General features: G+C 41.8%; 1 protein-coding gene across 5 annotated transcripts in view; it reads left to right on the forward strand.

Moving 5' to 3' along the window:
- The window catches only part of TTC29 (tetratricopeptide repeat domain 29), a 222281-nt gene that overhangs the window by 87220 nt on the left and 113827 nt on the right, over positions 1-21234 (forward strand). For all 5 annotated transcript variants that reach the window (XR_003763178.2, XM_029076334.2, XM_029076333.2 and 2 more), the window contains 2 exons: positions 852-1075; positions 8456-8641. Coding sequence is in view for 4 of the 5 variants with exons in the window: in XM_029076334.2 (XP_028932167.1) it covers positions 852-1075; positions 8456-8641 (410 nt within the window). In the remaining variant the exon portion in view is untranslated. The remainder of the gene's footprint in view (positions 1-851; positions 1076-8455; positions 8642-21234) is intronic.

Below are 21234 nucleotides of genomic sequence, written 5' to 3' on the forward strand. Positions count from 1 at the left end.
GCAGTGATTGCCGATGGCTCTCGATATGTATTATGTACTTGAGGATTGCATACATTATTTCTTTAAAGTGGTAGAATCCTAGGTGATAATGCAAAGAGAGTAATAATTCTATTAATCAGTTCCAGTATTGTATAGCCAGTTCAAAGGAGCGTTTAGATCCCATAAATTATAAGGTAGAGAAAATCTAGGATCAAACTTTCGTATTTTGTATTGAAATGCCACATTAAATCAATCCCTTTTATGTACTGTCAGTATGATGCATTGAAGGATTTGTTTTATATTCATTAATATATGTCTCCAGATATGTCATTTTTTAAAAATTAAGAATTAATTTTAAAACTGCCACATCATTAAACTCGTCCTAGGTGAAAGCAAGATATGTAATGATTGTGTTTCCAGAAATTGTCAAACAGTTAAAACTAAACCACCATTACCGCCAGCAAAACTGTTTCAAAATATACATTATTTTGGCCTTCAATATGTGCTTGATTTTTTCTTTGCTCACTGTTCTTAAGCAGTAGGAAAATTTCAGCCTAATTCTAGCAGCTACCAGTGTTCTTTTTGATATTACTACATCAATTTTTTTGACTATTGGAGTTTTGTGCAGCTAGAATGGATATATTTACAACAAACTTCATCAAGATCATTGTGCTTTTTCCATTCCTGGCATCTTATTAAAACAGAATTCTGCTTGGCATTTTCGATTTAAGCCACGATCGCAACCCCCTTTGTTAATTTTGCGTGTTTTCTTGAAGGAGACGTGTTGTTCTGATGGTAATTTTGTGGCTAAAAACATCTCAGGAGCTGAAAGGGCTTAAAAGAAAACTTTTTGTTCTGATTCTTATTCCCAGATACAGGAATTCATACAAGAAGAACATCTGCATAGAAATGCTGCAAGAGGGTTATCACAAGTCCTTCTCCGAGCTCACTTCTCTGATAGAGAAGTGGAATGCCTTGAGGGAGGCTGGAGGGCCTGGGTCAGCCATATGGCTCCAGACGTCCCTGGAGGAGCAGCCTCATAAGCTGGATCAGCTTCACCACTTCCTGACCAGGGCCGAGGCAGCCGAACGATCAGGTATGTGGGGGAATTGTTGGAAGCAGAGCAGCAGGAGCTGCAGCAGTGAATGCCTGAGGGAAGATTCCAAATTGTTTCATGTATGAATTTGAAACATTAAGGCAACTTAGCACATTTCAACCTCAGTCAACTAAGCTGTATTTATAGAATAAATGATGGGCAACACTGAATTACTGGGCTACCGGTATACGGAGAGGCCCTGGTGACATCATCATAAACCATAACGGGAAACCTAGGGAGCCCTGTCAAAGCATCAGAATCGTTAGAATCATTTATCGTCTTGATTACACCCCAAGTCTGAATTTGTTCATGGTTTCCCTGCTTTATCTATGGCCTGTGTAATTACTCGGTAGAGAAACACAACTTGAAAAGTCCTCTTGAATGGTTAGAATTGTGTTTTATGTTACTGAATTCAAAAGCAGAACCTTTTAAATACTGTGTTTTTGGAGTTGACAGCTTAAATGAAAAAATGAATAGTGAATATATCAAGTAAATCCCTAATCCACAGTTGTGATGTAAGTGATATGTTGCTACGCTGGGTTGCCGTATTGCAATCGAGATAATGCCTGGTTGACTTTGTTCTTCAATAGCCTGGCCAGTAGGATTTTGGATGGAAATTGTTTGGGTTGTTGATATATACTGTTTTGGGGCATGCAAAATTGCATCTGTGAGGGAAAATGAAATATGAGAAGAAAGAGCAGGTGGGGCAGCTGCTAGCATCAGCAAGGGAGGAAAAAGAGGATTATCTTCAAGGTTAATAGATGTGGACAGCAAATCCACAGTGAAAGAGTAGGAATAGCTGGAGACCGTCTTCGAGAACGGTAGAAAAAAGATTATCTTCAGCAAACCGGAGGACTACAGCAAAGGAACCATAAATGATAGCTATTACAGAGAAGAAATACAAGAAGCAAACATGGGGAAAGGGAGAAGTTGAATAAGCGGGAACCTCCAACCATAAAGGGGAACCAAAGAGATGGTGCCTGATCACCGAGATGATACTGGATGACCAGAAGGTAACCTTTGAGATGCCTGAACAGACTCCAATAAAAGGGGGATTGGAGAAAATGAAATCACATCTGCCTCCCCAATATTTGGAGAGCACCCTGAAAACCCCAAGAGACACATCGTGGAGATGTGAAGATGTGGAGATGGAGAAGCAGCGTGGCTCAGTGGAAAGAGCATGGGCTTTGGAGTCAGGGCTCACGAGTTCGAATGCCAGCTCTGCCCCTTGTCGGCTGTGTGACTGTGGGCAAGTCACTTAACTTCTCTGTGCCTCAGTTCCCTCATCTGTAAAATGGGGATTAAGACTGTGAGCCCCACGTGGGACAACCTGATTCCCCTATGTCTACCCCAGCGCTTAGAACAGTGCTCGGCACATAGTAAGCGCTTAACAAATACCAACATTCTTCTTATTATTATTACATCAGAGGTGAGCAGGACCCTGCTGAGGTCCTGAGGCTGGAACCAGGAAGGAGCCTTGGATGTTGGAGGGGATGAATAGAGCTTCTTGCACCATGATCTTTGCTGATCTCTGACTGGGGAGCAGAGGCTGGCAAGGAGTTTCCACATGCTCCCCTAGCCACTAAGCAGACTTGTTATGGTTCCCTTGCCACATCAACTCTTTGGTGGGCATTAATTCTGGGATGCTGGCTCAGGGCATCTCTTACAGGGAGTAGATTGTAAGCTCCTCGAGGTCAAGGTTTGTGTCTGCCAATTCTGTTGTACTGTACTCTTCCCAATGCTTAGGAGAGTGCTCTGCCCACAATAAACACTTAATAAATACCATTGATTAATTAACCCAGGACACTGTTGATAGAGGGCGATGCTTGGCAACAGAAGGCAGTGAATTGTCCCAGTCAGCTTTCACCAAGACCTTTCAACTAGAATATAAGCTTAGCGTGGGCAGGAAACATTTCACTTCTCTATTCTGTTATTTCCCATGGGCCTAACAGAGTGAACTGAACCAGTTGAGTGCTCAATAAATGGTACTGCTACTTTACACAAGTACCGGATACCATCAGGGACTAGGTGGGACTCTGGAAACTGCTAAGCACACTTGTGTGCCTTGAGGGCTTCACCGACGTCCATTGGTCCCGAGTCAGTTCTGATGGAGTCTTGTCTGACCTTTTTGTAGCAGGCAGAGTAAAGTACTGAAAGCCCATCAATGGGCAGGGATTGTCTCTATCTGTTGCCAAATTGTACATTCCAAGCGCTTAGTACAGTGATCTGCGCATAGGAATCGCTCAATAAATACTATTGAATGAATGAATGAATAAAGTAGGACTGTGTGGGAAGTCCTGCTCTGTTTAACCATTCATTTATTAATTCAATCATATTTATCCTATGCCACTATGCTTCAGAATGTAATAAAGGATCTAGAAGCTGAAGCTGGAGTATGCTGCTGATCCACCAGGAAACCCTTCTGAATTAGCTGGCTCAGAGAGCCATCAAAGGACTTTGGAACTGCTGGTTGGAAGTTACAAAACATTACTCTGTGTTATTTAGAAGCAAAAGCATGCTCAAAGTGAATGTCTCCAAGGCTTTCTCATCTCAATGCAGTTTTCCTTTCCTTCTTTCTGTATTATGTTTAAACTTAGTTGAGAAATTTTTGTGTCTGTAGTATTATGGTAGCTTGCAGGTATATTTGTGTTTCCATATTTTTACTTCAGTGATATCTGCTTAAAGAAATCACCTGCTGCCTTCAGAAAAGTAGACTTTTTTGAACGATCACCTCCAAAAACAGGTTCTTAGAGAATCATAGAGATGCAAAAGGACCCCAACAGGCCATCAGTCAATCATATTTACTGCTGCTATGCCCTGCCTCTAGGTCAAAGAATAAATATGTACCTCCTCCCCCAATATATTCCAATTTTAAAGATCTTCAATGCAGAAGATCCCATAGTCTTCTCATCCTGTTCCAATACTTCTTCCCTCCAACTGAGGAACTCTTCTTTATGTCCAATCAGATTGTCTCTTGCTACAATTTACATCTTTGGTCCTTTGTGAACATGGAAAATGTGCTTCTGTTGCTAAACTTTAGGACCTCAATCAATCAGTGGTATTTATTGAGCACTGACTCTGTGAAGAGCACTGTACTCAGCACTTGGGAGAGTTCAGCACCAAAGAGTAGGTATAACTGATCCCTGCCCACAAGGAACTTACAGAATAGAGGGGGATGCAGACTTTAAAATAAATTGCAGATGGATATGTACATAAGTGCTGTGAGGTTTTGATTTCTTTTGTTGTCTGTCTCCCCCCATTTAGACTTTGAGCCCGTTGTTGGGCAGGGATAGTCTCTATCTGTTGCCGAATTGTACATTCCAAGCACTTAGTACAGTGTTATGCACATAGTAAGTGCTCAATAAATACGATTGAATGAATGAATATCAAAGTGCTCAAGGGGAACGGACCCAAGTGCAGTGACAATGCAGAAAGGAGGGCTTAGGCAGGGAAGTGAGGCCTTACTTAAAGGAGGCCTCTTGGAGGAGATGATTTAAGTAGGACTTTGAAGATGGAGAGAGATGTGGACCACTGAATATGAAGGGGAAGAAAGTTCCAAACCAGAGGGAGGATGTGAGCAAGAGATAGATGGTGAGAAAGACCAGATTTTTTTTTTGACACTTATTAAGCACTTACTTTGTGCCTACCATTGTATTAAGTGTTGGGGTAGATGCAAGATAATCGAGCGGGAAATGATCCTAGTCTTACCCGCAGATCTACATCTCCGCCCCTGTCCTCTCCCCCTCCCTTCAGGCTCGCATCTCCTCCTGCCTCCGGGACGTCTCCACCTGGATGTCTGCCCGCCACCTAAAACTCAACATGAGCAAGACTGAGCTCCTCATCTTCCCTCCCAAGCCCGGCCCGCTCCCAGACTTCTCCATCACCGTGGATGGCACGACCATCCTTCCCGTCCCGCAGGCCCGCAATCTCGGTGTCATCCTTGACTCGTCCCTCTCGTTCACCCCACACATCCTATCCGTTACCAAGACCTGCCGGTTTCACCTCTACAATATCGCCAAGATCCGCCCTTTCCTCTCCACCCAAACGGCTACCTTACTATTACGGGCTCTCGTTATATCCCGGCTAGACTACTGTGTCAGCCTTCTCTCTGACCTCCCTTCCTCCTCTCTCGCCCCGCTCCGGTCTATTCTTCACTCCGCTGCCCGGCTCATCTTCCTGCAGAAACGATCTGGGCATGTCACTCCCCTTCTTAAACAACTCCAGTGGTTGCCTATCGACCTCCGCTCCAAACAAAAACTCCTCACTCTAGGCTTCAAGGCTCTCCACCACCTTGCCCCTTCCTACCTCTCCTCCCTTCTCTCTTTCTACCGCCCACCCCGCACGCTCCGCTCCTCTGCCGCCCACCTCCTCGCCGTCCCTCGGTCTCGCCTATCCCGCCGTCGACCCCTGGGTCACGTCCTCCCGCGGTCCTGGAACGCCCTCCCTCCTCACCTCCGCCAAACTGATTCTCTTTCCCTCTTCAAAACCTTACTTAAAAATCACCTCCTCCAAGAGGCCTTCCCAGACTGAGCTCCTCTTCCCCCTCTACTCCCTCTGCCATCCCCCCTTTACCTCTCTGCAGCTAAAGCCTCATTTTCCCCTTTTCCCTCTGCTCCTCCACCTCTCCCTTCCCATCCCCACAGCACTGTACCCGTCCGCTCAACTGTATATATTTTCGTTACCCTATTTATTTTGTTAATGAATTGTACATCGCCTTGATTCTATTTAGTTGCCATTGTTTTTACGAGATGTTCTTCCCCTTGACGCTGTTTAGTGCCATTGTTCTTGTCTGTCCGTCTCCCCCGATTAGACTGTAAGCCCGTCAAACGGCAGGGACTGTCTCTATCTGTTGCCGACTTGTTCATCCCAAGCGCTTAGTACAGTGCTCTGCACATAGTAAGCGCTCAATAAATACTATTGAATGAATACCTGAGGGTCACAGCCTTAAACCCCATTTTACAGATGAGATAATTGGGGCACAGGGACATTAAGTGACTTGTTCATGGTCACAGAAGAGAAGTGGTGGAGCTGGAATTAGAACCCAGGCCTTCTGACTCCCAGACCCAGGTTCTTTCCACTAGGCCGTGCTGCTTCTCTTAGACAGTGGAGGTATATTGAGAAAGTTGGAATTAGGAAAGCAAACCGTACAGGTTTGGTCGTAGTAGAAGAACAGGCAGTTGAGGTAAAACGGGGATTGCTGATTAATTGCTTTAAAGCTGGGTCTTTTTTGGTTAGTTTTTTTAAAAAAATTTTTGGTACTTGTTAAGTGCTTTCTTTGTTCCAGGCACTGTACTAAGTGCTGGGGAAGATAGATCCCACCCCCAACAAACATACATGTAAATTGATCTTAAACAGCATTGTTGCCTACCAAGGGAAATAACTAGAGTTTTAACACTGACTCAATACGGTTTTACAATTTTAAGCTTAGATGCAAGATCCATTTTTTTCTGTTATGATGACGATGATGGTATTTAAGCGCTTCCTATGTGCTAAGAACTGTTCTAAGCCCTGGGGTAAATACAAGGTAGTCAGGTTGTCCCACGTGGAGCTCACAGTCTTAATCCCCATTTTCCAGATGAGGTAACTGAGGCAGAGAGAAGTTAAGTGGCTTACCCAGAGTCACACAGCTGACAAGTGGCAGAGCTGGGATTAGAACCTCTGACTCCCAAGCCCGGGCTCTTACCACTAAGCCACGCTGCTCGTCAAAGATTTATCTGAGGTAAACTTTGGGGAAGAAAATTATTACTTTAAAAGTTATTCCAAACGCCTACCATCACCAAAGAAGATTGGTTTACAGTCCTCTGGCCAATAGATACTCTAGCCTCCTCAGCAGCAAAGGAAAAAGTACTGAAGAGATGACAATCCTGAGCATGAAGATATGGAACTTATCCCAACTGTTGAGGAAGGCTTCACAGTAATGAGAGCTATGAAAATGGACAAAGCACCTGGACATAATGATACACCCATTGAGATCTTTAAGGACGCGGTCATGTTTCTTACCCTTCCATATTTTGAAGAAGAGCAGAGGCAAAACTGGGGAAACATTATCATCATCTCCAGTGAAGTATAGTGCTCTGCACACAGCAATTGCTCAATAAGTGCCACTGATCGATCATCTTCAAGAATAAGGTAAAATATCTGATGATGGCAATTATTGGGATACCTCCATTACCCTTCATTCCTGGTAATAAAAAACAAACAAAAAAATTAGCCAGGGTACTACTGGACCAACTATTGAAGAGGATTGGCTACCATATTCTCCCAGGATCCCAATTTGCCTACCATATGTTTCTGGTAGAAAACCAGAAGAAGACATGTAAGAATCAAGATAACTGCAGGAAGCTGCATCAAAATGTCTAGATGATTTTCATGGTTCTTATGAAAGCATCTAATACCATCAGCAGATAGGGAGTCTGAAAATTCCTTAGCAAATTTATCTGCCCTGAGGAGTTCAGTAAGATTTTGAGACTGCGATGTCACGGTTAGCCAAGGTAGAAGGGCTGAAGAAACTTAACTAGATATAGAACTGTGTCACAAAGGAACACTGCCTGAATCCAGTCTTATGAGGAAGTATTTTCAGGGTGAAAATACTAAGTAAGATATAATTTTAAGGAAAATTCATAAGAAAGATTTACTAGTGACTTAATCGTCGAAAAAGAAGCTTGACAGCTTGTTTGAGGAAAACCAAGAGAAAGAAACTTACCAAGGAAACGACTCACGGATAGTTCGTAGTTCCAACAAGACATTTCAAGCTACATTTCCTTCTCCCTCATCATTCTTTCATTTCTTGCTTCTAACAGCACTGTGTTTTTCATTTAGGTAAGAATACCTTTGTATTTGTATTTCCTCTTTTCCCTCTACTCCTCCAAATGCAACACCTATGTGTCATGGTTGAGCAAGCTTGCTTGCTCAAAATCTAGAAATTTCAGGCATCAATCAGAAAGGAAAGTTGTAGGGTGATACATGCTGTTACTTTCTCCCCTAGGGGTTTAGTGTATTGCTCATAGATATTACTCTGTCCTACATAGAGGTATTTGTATACTAGCCCTATGTTTTTGATACGTCAATTTTCTTCCACGTTTCACTTCAGTGGATTGTCCACCAAATTTATCTCTTTAAATTCCCTCAACCATGATTTTTTTTTATTTACGTGTTTTGCTTTTCAGTCATTTTTTTAAAAGAGTTGTTAAAAAGTTTTGCTTCCTTTCTGTTCAGGAATGATGCTCATAAAATACTTTTTCATGTCAGTATTTTAACCCAGGCTTAGTCACCATTTACCAAAAATGCCATTTTCAAGCAGCACATCTGAGATAATCAAAAAAAATTGTGCTCTATTGTATTTTTTTCTGAAGGCTAATGATTTTGTTTTTCCACTTTAAGAGAACTATGAAGAAATGTACAACAACTTACTTTCGCTGGCCCGTTGCTTTGACAATTCTGAAGACATATGGTTAAGAAATTATTTTTATGAACGTTGTTTTAAAACTGCTAAACTGATCCAAATTGATGGTGGGAGAAAAGAAGCTGAAACACATGCAATCATGGGCTTTGTCTGTGAAGAAAAAGGTAAGCACTTTAGATTCAATAATATTGCTTCAGTAGTTTGAATATTTCAAATTGTATGAGTATGTTGGGATTTATGAAAGGAGTTATATAGGTAAATGTACCTAAATATTTGATGGGGTTTTTTGCAAAGTTATCATAAAATAACATTTTTAAGACACTTTTTTCATTGAGTAGAGATGTTTGGGAATTTTACCCAAAAAAGTTACTAACCAATCCTCATTATTAGAATTGAGTTCCTACTGTGTGCAAAATATTGTAATAGGCCCTTGAGGAACATAAAGGAGAAATAAAAGAAATGATAGCCACTGTCTTAGAGGAATTTAAAGTCTACTGAAGAAAATAAGTAAATTTAAGTTGACTAATCAATAATTTTGAGAGCATGAAAATAAAAATAGCCCTAAATGGATAAATAAAGAGATGCATAGAATTCCGAGGAGGCAAAAGGGTGGTATGACCAGAAGGATAAGGAGAAGCAGGAATCAAGGAATGCCTCCTGGCATGCATGTAGGTAATCAGGAAATGGCTCTTAGAGGAAGAGACTTTTTAGGAGAACTTGGGCATCATGATTTGGCAGAGCAACATGGACAGGGAAAGGAATGAGCAGTGGACCAGAGGGTGGAAAGTCAAAAGTGAAGGATGGTTATATTTTATTAGGAAGAGTGAAAAACACAGGCTAAGGAGACATAGGAGAAGATTGGTAGGAGAGAGAGCCAACTGAAGGAGAACCCTGAGAGAGTTTTGTTTTGTATTATTTTTTGTTTTTGTTTTTTCAAAAAGCAATGTGAAGTCAGAAAGTTTTTACGGATGAAAACAATATGCACTGGGAGATATAAATGGGCTGAAAAGGCAAAGAAGCTGACAGAAAGAAGGCAGCACGGAATCTGCTCCATTCGTTCAGGGAATGAGAATGTGTATATGAGTGGTTGATGTAAGAATGGAGAGAGCGGCAGAGCAGAGAAGTGTCATAGCGGAAGACCGCTTTGGTGTTAAATGAATTGTATAAGTCAAAATCATCTTTTCTAATCCATCAATAGTACTGAGCATTTACTGTACGCAGGGCACTTATACTAAGCGTTTGGGAGAGTTCAGTAAAGTAGACATGATCCTTGCCCTCGAGAAGCTTTCAGTCAAGGAAAGGGGGAGACAAACAGTAAAATAAATTACAGGTAGGGAAGCAACATGACTTAGTGGGAAGAGCATGGGCCTGGGAGTCAGAGGACCTGGGTGCTAATCTTGGCTCTACCACTTGTATGCTGGGTGACCTTGGGCAAGTCACTTAACTTCTCTGGGCTTCAGGTACCTCATCTGTAAAATGAGATTCAATACCAGTGGCCCCTTCTACTAAGTCTGTGAGCCTTATGTGGGACAAGAGCTGTCTCCAACCTAAGATTCTCTTGAAATTATCATAGTGCTTAAAACAGTGCTTGACACATAGTAAGCACTTAACAAATACCATTAGAATGATAATAATCAAATATAAAGATAGGTACATAAGTGCTATGGGTTTGGGGGTGTAATGATTACCTGAATGCTTATGGGGTGCAGATTCAAATGTATAGGCAATGTAGTAGAAAGGGTAAGAGGGAAATTGGGCTTCCTGGAAGATATATGATTTTAGTATTTTTGGAGATGGGGAAGAGGGTGATCCATTGGGTATGAAGAAGGAAGGAGTTCCAGTCGGGAGGGTGCCATGTCAGCAAAGGATTAAAGACAAGTGACAAGATGGAGGAATCGAGGAATAAGTTAGTTTTGGAGGAGTCAATCGTGTCAGCTAGAGAGGCTTTTAAGTCTTTGATGATAACCCTGAGATGAAGTTTACCTATGAGTACCAGGGCGGAAGAAAAATGCTAATGTAGATATGGACTATCCCATCATTTTACACACAAATTTTTCCCCTTTTTGAACTGATATATTGCTGTTGACCATGGCTGATTTTGGTTTTGCCTTTTTGTCCCACGGTCCTCTTGAGATGTATAATTGGAGATGTTAGAAAAGTAAATGATGCCTAAATGGAAGGGAAATGGTGGAATTAACTATAATCTACTTGTGGGCAGGGAATGTGTCTACCAACTCTGTTGCAGTGTACTCTCCCGAGCACTTAGTGCAGTGTTCTGCACACAGTAAGCACTCAAAAAATGCCATTCATTGATAGGAAGAGGAGAGAACTTGGGAGAGAAGATGAGAAGTTCAGATTTGGAAGGAGGAAGTGTTAGTATTTGGGGACTACTCTGGGTTTCCAAAGGACTAAAATGTTATTACTTGATATGAGCAAAAACAGTTAATTGAATATAAAGCTGCGCTGCAAAATGTCCAGTTAAAAAGGCTGTTTTTCAAAGGACAAACTATTTGTGTTCTGAGAGCCAAAACTAGCACTTCCTTTTTTCCCACCACTGCTCAGATCTTAGCAGCAATAGTGGTTAGTGAGAAGCAGCGTGGTCTAGAGGAAAGAGCCCGGGCCTGGGAATCAGAGAACCTGGGTTCTAATGCCGGCTCTGCAACTTGTCTGCTGTGTGACCTTGGGCAAATCACTTAACTTCTCCGTACTTCAGTTTCATCATCTGAAAATGGGAATTAAGACCGTGAGCCCTCTGTGGGATAGAGACTGTGTCCAACCTGATTAACTTATATAGGACCTTAGAATAGTGCCTGACACGTAATAAGTGCTTAACAAAAACCATTTTTGAAAAAGCGGACTTCGGTGCTGTCAGAAGTGGTGACTCGTGCTTTTCCTTGCCCTCTGCTAATGATACAGTTCTTAGCTGGATGGTGGTGATGATGAAGGCAGTGGAATTCTAGGGTCAGCTGAGACTTGCCTCTACAGTGTCATGCATGTTTTCCTCACCTGACACAGATTTTCCCTTCTTCCCCAATACCCTCCCTCTATGCCTCCTGCACCATATCCAGTATTGGGATTGCTTGGGATTCTGTGACTATTACCAGGTTATAGAAATAGCTGCTGTATCCTATGAGATTAATATAATGGATATTTTAGGACATTTATGTATATTTTAATCCATATTTTCATTTCTGAGAAAGAACCAGGGAATCATTTTTGAGAATGAAGGATGACAAGAGGAATATATATATATATGGTTGAGAGCTAAAGAAATTGTGAAGCCAACTCAAAAATGAGTGACGAAAAAACTTCCTTGATCATTTTTACTATAGATTAAAACATTTTTTCAAGAATGTCCTTAGTGTCTATTATATTGGTAAAATGCATTTTTTAATACAAAAAATGTTAACAAATTGGGATTGATTATACCCCAAATGTAAATCCATCAGTCCATTCTTAAAAGATTTAAAAAAACCCGTTTTTATGGGGGAAAAAAAGCATTTGTTTTTCAGGTTTTGAAAAGTAGTTAGTGATAAGGACTATCTCCTCCTCAGAGGGGAAACCTGACCTGCATGGGTGTACAGTGGTTGGTTCTTGAGTCCTACCTGGTGTCACTCTCATGGGAAAGATTAATTTTACCACCATAAGATGGAAAAATGCTAAAGCCATTTATCCATCTCCTCTACCTAGCCACTGGTACCTTGGTCATGTCCTCCCTCTTCCCTAAAACTTCCTCCTTCTCTATATATGACAGGCCACTATTCTCCCCACCTTCAAAGTCTTATTTAAAAATCACACCTCCTCCAAGAGGCCTTTCCTGATTAAGCCCTCTTCTCCCCTATCCTTCTGAGTCGCCTACGCACTTGGATCTGTACCCTTTAAACACATGATATTCACTCCACCGTCAGCCCCACAGCAATTATACACACATCTGTTATGCATTTATTTGCATTAATGTGCCTCCCCTCTATACCGTAAATTCCTTGTGGGCCAGGAATGTGTCTACCAATTCTGTTGTATTCTCCCAACCATTTAGTTAAGTGCTCTGCACGCAGTAAATACTCAATAAATTACACTGATTGATTGTCAGATGGAATACAAGGGCTGAATGAGGTTAGTCGAGGATAATGCCAAGGTTAAGGGCTTTTGAGATAGGAAGGAGAGTGGTGTTGTCTACAGTGATGGGAAAGACAGGAGGAAGATAGGGCATGGATGGGAAGATGAGGAGTTCTCTTTCGGACATGCTTAGTTTGAAGTGTCCGCGGGACATCCAGACAGAGATATCCTGAAAGCAAGCATGGTTTAGTAGATAGAGCATGGGCCCGGAAGTCAGAAGGTCATGCAATCTAATCCCAGCTCCATCACTTCTCTGCTTTGTGACCTTAAGCAATCACTTCTCTTCTCTGTGCCTCAGTTACCTCATCTAAAATGAGGATTAAGACTATGAGCCCTATGCAGGACAGGGGCTGTGTCCAACCCAATTTGCTCACATCTACTCCAGTGCTTAGTACAGTACGTGGCACATAGTAAGCACTTAAATATCGTTATTATTATTATAAATGTGAGACTGCAAAGGAGGAGAGAGATCAGAGTTGGATAGGTATATGTGGGAATCACCCACATAGAGGTGGTGATTGAAGCCATGAGAGTGAGTGACTTCTCCAAAGGAGTGGGTGTAGGTGAACAATAGAAGGGGGCCCAGATTTCATGCTTGAGGGGACTCCCACTTTTAGAGAGCGGAAGGCAGAAGAGTCTGTGAAAGAGACTGACAAAAAGCAGGCAGAGAGCTTGGAGAAGAACCAGGAAAGGACAGCGTCTGTGAAGCCAAGGTTGGCTAGTGTTTCAAGGAGAAGGAGGTAGTCCGCAGCATTGAAGGGAGCTGAGAGGTTGAGGAGGATTAGGATGAAGTTAGAGGCTCCTCACCATTGGCTGCAAGGGTCTCCCCCAACTAAACTAAAAGCAGTAAAGGTTAGGATTTTACAAAATAGAAATTTCACCTATGCAGTACCTACTTCATAAATTAAGTAATGAAATAACCATTTGGATAGAATGATACGTGATCTTTTGCAATATTCCATGTCATGCTGTAGTGAAAGTTATTTGAGTATGGTACAAGAAAATGCCTTATTTCTAATTTGTGTGATCCTTTTCTAATGAGTATTTGATTGAGGAGGTTGTTGTGAGCTTTTTTAAAAAAAAACCCACAACTCTCTTTTGAAATCTCTTCGGTTTAAAAAAAGAATGTCCCCATATGGTTAGGAATCTATATGCTAAGGAGTCTATATGCTTAGGGTTATACTTAAATAGGTTTCCTTCAGTTGCTATGCCTACAGGCATATAATAATTAAGATTTAAAAATTGCCTCACAGTGCTCATTTGCATTCTATTGAGAGCAATAAATATGAAGGTAAGTAAAACTGCTTCTGCAATTAACGATCTTCTATGTTTTAACGTTCTGCAGTAGTATTGTTTTACTAGTATTAGATTTCATCCATTTCTATTGGCATACAAGTTGGAAACCCATTTTCATCCAGCCACTCTTAGCATTTACCCATCCTTAGTACTTTTGTACATATCAATATACCCTATTTACTCACATAATTGCCTACAGTGCGTGTTCCCCCCCAGTGGCCTGGTTAAAAGTTTATTCTTGTAAGCAGTGGGGAGCAGCTGGGATAGGAAGAAAAGTCAGAACACATTAACAGCACCGCAGCAGCATGACTTAGTGGATAGAGCATGAACCTGAGAGATAGAAGGACCTGGGTCTTAATCCTGGATCTACCACATGTCTGCTGTGTGATCTTGGGCAAATCACTTCACTTCTCTGTGACTCCGTTACCTCATCTGTGAAATGAGGATAAGAGTGTGAGCCCATGTAGGACAGGGACTGTGTCCAACCCGATTAACTTGTTGCTACCCCAGGGCTTAGAACAGTGTTTGGTGCATAGTAGGTGCTTAACAAGTACCATAGTTATTATTATACGGATTTGCACCAGGAAGTTTGTTTTTTGAAGAAACATAAATAAAAATTCTTCATATACTTGCAATTAAGTCCCCTCTTAACCTTTGGTTTTCTAGGGTTAAAACCAACCCAATTCCCCCATTTCTAATTATCAATCTTGTTGAAGCAGAAACTACAGTTTCACTTCCCTTTGTGTATCAATCTACAATTCTGCAGTTCCAAGTTTGACAGACAATTTAAGAACCCTATTAGTTAGCTGTTACTAAAGTCTTCATATCTTTTAATATGGTGGAGATCTTCACCATAAGTTAGCACAGAGAACAGAAGCAAACATGAGAAACAATGTCATAAATTCTGACATTTCTCCCATTGCTGCTACCTGTTGGCAAAACAGTGGGTGAGGGATGGGATTTTAAAGAACTGTAAAGAATTTAGAAACATTCTCACCATAGATGAATCCTTCTGGTCCTTGATAGGCCCCGCTTACGCCCAGCCATAATCGTTCCTTTGTCTCTTGGTGCTCAGTGAGTAAGGAAAGCATATTGTCAGCATTCACTCTACAAATTTGAATTTTTCAGCTCCAAATTTCATTATTCAGAGTTATGAAACGTTTAAAACTTGTGTTGATCAATTTTTATCAACGTGGTAGGGCTGTTGGGCTATCCACTTCATGTGTTTTCTCTTAGAAGTTGGATGGCAGCTTGAGAGGAAACTTTCTCAGCAAGAAGCAGCTTGGATTAGTGTCAAGAGATTAGGCCTACAATCAGAAGGTCATGGGTTCTAATCTCTGCTCTGCCACATGCCTGCTGTGTGACCTTGAGCAAGCCACTTAACTTCTCCATGCCTCAATTTTCTCATCTGGAAAATGGGATTCAATCTGTGTGCTCCATCCTTCTTAGAATGTGAGCCCTATATGGGACCGGGAATGTGTCTGAGCTGAATATAGGATATCTACCCCAGTGCTTAGTGGAGTGCTTTGTACATAGTAAGCATTTAAAAAACACTGCAGTTATTATTATCAGTATTATTCCCAAAGGGAAGCAGAACAAGGAAAGATGCTTGCACTGACCAAGTATTTCTTTTCCCAACTTATGGGGTGCTCAGAACTTTATAGCAAGTCATTAGTGATTTTATTACAGTAGACTAGAGATAGAGAACCAAATTGAATGAATCCTTCAAATTAAATCCAAGAAAATAGAGGGTGGAACATGACTTGTCCCTTTGCTAGGACACTTGAGGAAATATGAGGGAGTAAATACTATGAGAATGAATTTTATTAATCATGGAACATGTGTTTTGGAGGTATTATTGACTCTCTTTTGGAAATTTCTTTTTCTCATGCTTCCCACTAAACATGAGATTTCAAGGACCCACGTGAGAGCACTTATTCCTTCTCTCCATTTGATTTCTTTTTAGTTTCCAGTTGCAAATGCTGAGTAGAGAGAAAAGGTGCAATCAATAATCAATCAATCAATCTTATAGAATGTTAAGGTGTGCAGGACACCGTACTAAATATGGAGAATACAATATAACAGGGTTGGCAGGCATGTTCGCTGCCGACAAGGAGTTTACAGTCTAGAGAGGGAGGAGCTGTAAACGTGTCAAAAAGCACTTAAGAATAGATTACTGGGAGTTTTAAAATGAGCTGATGATAATGAGGGGTTTTAGGAATGGTATTGAAGGTGAGAAAATTTTAAGTAAGCATCTAGTTCAGTAGTGGACAATTGATCTATTTCTGATAACTGTGAGAAACTCCAGAGAACTCCTCAGACGAAAGTGTAACTCATTTGGAATCAGGAAGGAATAATAATAATTGTGATATTTAAGTGCTTACTATATATTAAGCACTGGGTTACATACGATACAATCAGATATGACAAGACCCTGTCCCACATGGAGCTCACAATCTAAAGAGGAGGGAGAGCTGATATTTGATCAACATTTTACAGATGAGAAAACTGAGGCACAGATAAGGGGCTTTCCCGAGATCACACAGCAGGCAAAAAACGGGAGCTCTCAGCTGCCTTTGACACTGTCGACCACCCACTTCTCCTGGAAACATTATCCAACCCCGACTTCACTGACACTGTCCTCTCTTGGTTCTCCTCCTATTTCTCTGGTCGCTCATTTCCAGTCTCTGCATTAAACAGAAACTCCTTACCATAGGTTTTAAAGCACCCAATCACCTTGTCCCCTCCTACGGCACCTTGCTACTCTCCAACTACAACCCAGCCTGCACATTTCGCTCTTCTAATGCCAAACTACTCACTGTACCTTGATCTCATCTATCTTATCACCAACCTTTTGCCCACATCCTGCCTCTGGCCTGGAATGCCCTTCCTCTTCTTATCTGACAATTATTCTCCCCACCTCCGAAGCCTTTTGATGATACCTGTCCACCAAGAGGCCTTCCCTGACTAAGTCCTCATTTCCTTTTCTCCTACTCCCTTCTGCATCACCTGATTTGTTCCCTGTCACCCAGCCCTCAGCCCCCCAGCACTTATGTACATACCTGTAATTTATTTATATTCATATCTATCTCCCCCTCTAGAAGACAGGGAATGTGTCTGTTTTATTGTTCATTCATTCAATAGTATTTATTGAGCGCTTACTATGTGCAGAGCACTGTACTAAGTGCTTGGAATTGTTCTCTCCCAAGTGCTTAGTACAGTGCTCTGCACACAATAAGCACTCAATAAATGCATTTGATTGATTGCTTGAGGAGCCTAGATGTTCTATTTCCTGGTCCAAGCCTGGTGTGAGCCAGGGATTGCATTCATTCATTCATTCAATCGTTATGAAGCACTTACTGTGTGCAGAGCACTATACTAAGCACATGGGAGAGTACGATATAACAATAAAGAGACACATTCCCTGTCCACAAAGAGTTTACAGTCTAGAGGGGCTTTGATGCCTCACTAATGTTAGGATAGATCAAAATTATTAGTAGTAGTAATAATAATAATACATATGGTACTTTTAAGGAGGGAACTGAAGCCCAGAGAAGGGAAGTGACTTGCCCAAGGTCACACAGCAGACATGTGACGGAGTCAGGATTACAATCCAGGTCCTTCTGACTCCCAGACCTATGCTCTATCCACTAAGCCATGCTGCTTCTCTAGAGCTGAAGAGCTCTGGACGGCTGTTTGGGATGTCAGAGAGATCTTCATTGTGGAAAAAGAGGTTGCTCTCCTGCACCCTCTCTCCTCAAATCCACCACACAATTCCTCTCTTCCCTTTCAAAGCCTTCCTGAAGGCCCATCTCCTCCGAGAGGCCTTCCCAGACTAAGCCCCACCTTTCCTCATCTCCTGCTCCCTTCCGCTTCACCCTGACTCGCTCCCTTTTCTCTTCTCTCCCCCCTGCCACCACCCCACAGCACAGCACTTGGAGAAGCAGCGTGGCTCAGTGGAAAGAGCCCGGGCTTGGGAGTCAGAGGTCATGGGTTCTAATCCCGGTTCCGCCACTTGTCAGCTGCGTGACCATGGGCAAGTCACTTAACTTCTCTGTGCCTCAGTTCCTTCATCTGTAAAATGGGGATTAAGCCTTTGAGCCCCATATGGGACAACCTGGTAACCTTGTATCTATCCCAGTGCTTAGTACAGTGCTTGGCACATAATAAGCACTTAACAAATATCAATGTGATCATTATTATTATTATATACATATCTGTAATTTTATTTATATTGATGGATGTCTGTTTATCTTGTATTGATGTCTGTCTCCCGCCTCTAAACTGTGAGCTCATTGTGGGCAGGGATTGTCTCTCTTTTTGCTGTATTGTACTTTCCCAAGCACTTTGTACAGTGCCTTGCACACAGTAAGCTCTCAATAAATAGGATTGAAGGAATATTGATTGGTCATATTTTGAGAATCTACCGAGTGTTTTTTCTCTAGAGCAATTGTGCCTGCCGGAGGTGCCACCAAATGGACTGGGGCAGGAGCACATAGAACCTGCTCCTTGCCACAGTATTTGGGGATATTAAATTGTGGGACACAGGAGGAGAATGGATAACAGTAGTATACTCTAACAGCTTCTGTGTGATCTGCAATGAAGCAATCAAAAACATGTAGAACAGAGGATACGTTTTAAGATGGTAAATGTTTTTAGATGCTAAGCTCCTTGAAAACAGGTATCATCTCCTTTAATTGTATTTGCCCAAGTGAGAGTACATTTTGTGCGCCTTACAAACGACCTCAGCTGTTGAACAAATGAAAGAAAAATAAATGAATAAGTATTGAAGTAAATCAAGTGTCAGACGATACTGGATCTCAAATGGAAACTGGAGTTAGCTGTGGCCAATAGAGCACCATGCATCACTGGAATCATGGAAGAAAGGAGTGACACTCTTTGAACAAAAGAATCAAGAGGATCGAGAAACAAATAAAAGCACCAGGCAATGCGGTTGCAATCGCAACTCTGTGATAATAGACCAGGCAGGTTCAAATGGAAAGAAAGTGAGGGCTTAGAATGGATTGTCAGAGGCAATGGCGGTGAGGTAGGGATGAAATATTTGAAGACGTCCAAGTCCAATGTGAAAGCTTTGTTACCATGAACACGGAAGGGGAACCAATTGATCTGGAGTCAGCTGGAAGAGACTGTAAAGCGTCCCTCTCGAAACTATCCTAGATTTGGGTGCTCTTAAGTGAATCTCCTTACGATGTCACTATATTATGCTGAATGCCTGGTGTAACTCACGTTAGGCGTACGTGAATACCCATACGTACTTGTGTATGTGTATTGCCCAATAGTTGAACAACCTGACATAATTGCAGGATTTTTGCTCAGGGCCCTATTTCCAAGTGCTGCAAAATGAACAATAATAATCATTATATTTTTAAGTGCATACTATGGGCCAATTATTATACCAAGTGCCGGGGTAGATACAAGCAGCATAGCGTAGTGGATAGAGCACGGGCCCGAGAGTCAGAAGGTTCGGGTTCTTATCCCGGCTCTGCCACTTCTCTGCTGTGTGGCCTTGGGCAAGCCACCACTTCACTTCTCTGTGCCTCAGTTACTTCATCTGTAAAATGGGAATGAACACAGTGAGCCCCATGCAGGACGGGGACTGTTTCCAACCCGATTTGCTTGTATCCACCCCAGCGTTTAGTACAGTGCCTGGCAAAAAGTAAGCGCTTGACAAATACCACAGTTATTATTATTGTTGTTGTTATACAAAGAAATTAGAGAAGCAGTATGGCTCAGTGGAAAGAGCCCGGGCTTGGGAGTCATAGGTCATGGGTTCGAAACCCGGCTCTGCCACTTGTCAGCTGTGTGACTGTGGGCAAGTGATTTCACTTCTCTGGGCCTCAGTTACCTCATCTGTAAAATGGGGATGAAGACTCTGAGCCTCTTGTGGGACAACCTGATTACCCTGTATACCCCAGCGCTTAGAACAGTGCTGTGCACATAGTAAGCACTTAAATACCAACATTAAATTAATTAGGTCCCACATGGGGCTCCTAGTTTAAATAAAAGGGAGATCAGGATCCCCATTTTGCAGATGAGGTAACCGAGGCCCAGAGAAGTTAAGTGACTTGCCCAAGATCACAGAGCAGACAAGTGGCAGAGGTGGAATTAGAACCTACGGCCTCTGACTCCCAGCCCATGCCCTTTCCACTAGACCACACTGCTGCATGTGATGTGGGGAGTGAGGCGAAAGGAGGCAAGGGAACTTTTATAGCCCCATAAACATTTGAGCATTCAAGTAATGATAATTGTGGCACTTGTTAAGCACTTACTATGTGTCATATGCTGTACTAAGCAATGGGATAGATATAAAATAATCAGGCCAGACACAGCCCTTGTACCTAAGTCTAAATAGGAGGGAGAACAGCTATCAAATCCCCATTTTGCCGATGAGGAAACTGAGGCACAGGGAAGTTAAGTGATGTCTACCTCCTGTCTAAAAAAGTTCTGAAAATGCCTAGTCATCTAGGGGTTCTAGGGGCCACAGGACAATCACCCCAATTATCCCTAGATTTCTGCCTATTGTTGCAACTAACTACCATTCTCCTGAAGCCTAGTAGACAATTGTTTCACGATGATAAGAAGAACTGAACATGGGGCTACTGAGAATATGATTTCCTTGAAAATACCTTTAGTTTTTGGGGTTTTTTTGAAGTAGGTTGGAGAAATTGTCTGATAAATGCAGTCACCCATCAGGAATGCTGGATGAACCGAGAGGCTATGTGACATTTTCCCTATTTTTATACAACTCTATTTCTAGGTGGTTATTCTAGAATTGTTCCAATTTAGGTATTTAATACTCTCATAAAGTTATTACAAAATATTTCAAAATTACATTGTCTCCTACAACATGGAGATTGCATTCCTGACAAACCCTGCAGTAAGAGCACCTTGCATTATGATACTTGGCAAACAAGTTACATCTGTGTAACCATTTCTTCTAACACTGTATGTTCTTGTATTAAAATCCCTGAATTTCCCCAGAACATTCCACCCAAAGCATGTAATGAAAATGTACATTAAGGGCGGATTGAGTGCATTTTGTCATTTTCTGGCCCAAAAGCATAATGCTTGTTTTGACGTTGTTTTACCTATCTCTTCATTTGCCATCTTACCCATTAGGCTTTAAGATTTTGTAGGGAGGGGATTATATTTTAAACTTCTTCTGAATGTCACGTAAGTGTTTAGTACAGTACTCTGCATACTGTAGGTAATAATGGATATTGAATACCTTTTAGAAGTAAGTGTGTTTTCTATGTTGGTGCTCTGTTCATGCAGTTCAGTCCGACTGTAAGCCCGTCATTGGGTAGGGATTGTCTCTATCTGT

Source organism: Ornithorhynchus anatinus, chromosome 12, assembly GCF_004115215.2.
Source record: "Ornithorhynchus anatinus isolate Pmale09 chromosome 12, mOrnAna1.pri.v4, whole genome shotgun sequence".
Taxonomy (NCBI): domain Eukaryota; kingdom Metazoa; phylum Chordata; class Mammalia; order Monotremata; family Ornithorhynchidae; genus Ornithorhynchus; species Ornithorhynchus anatinus.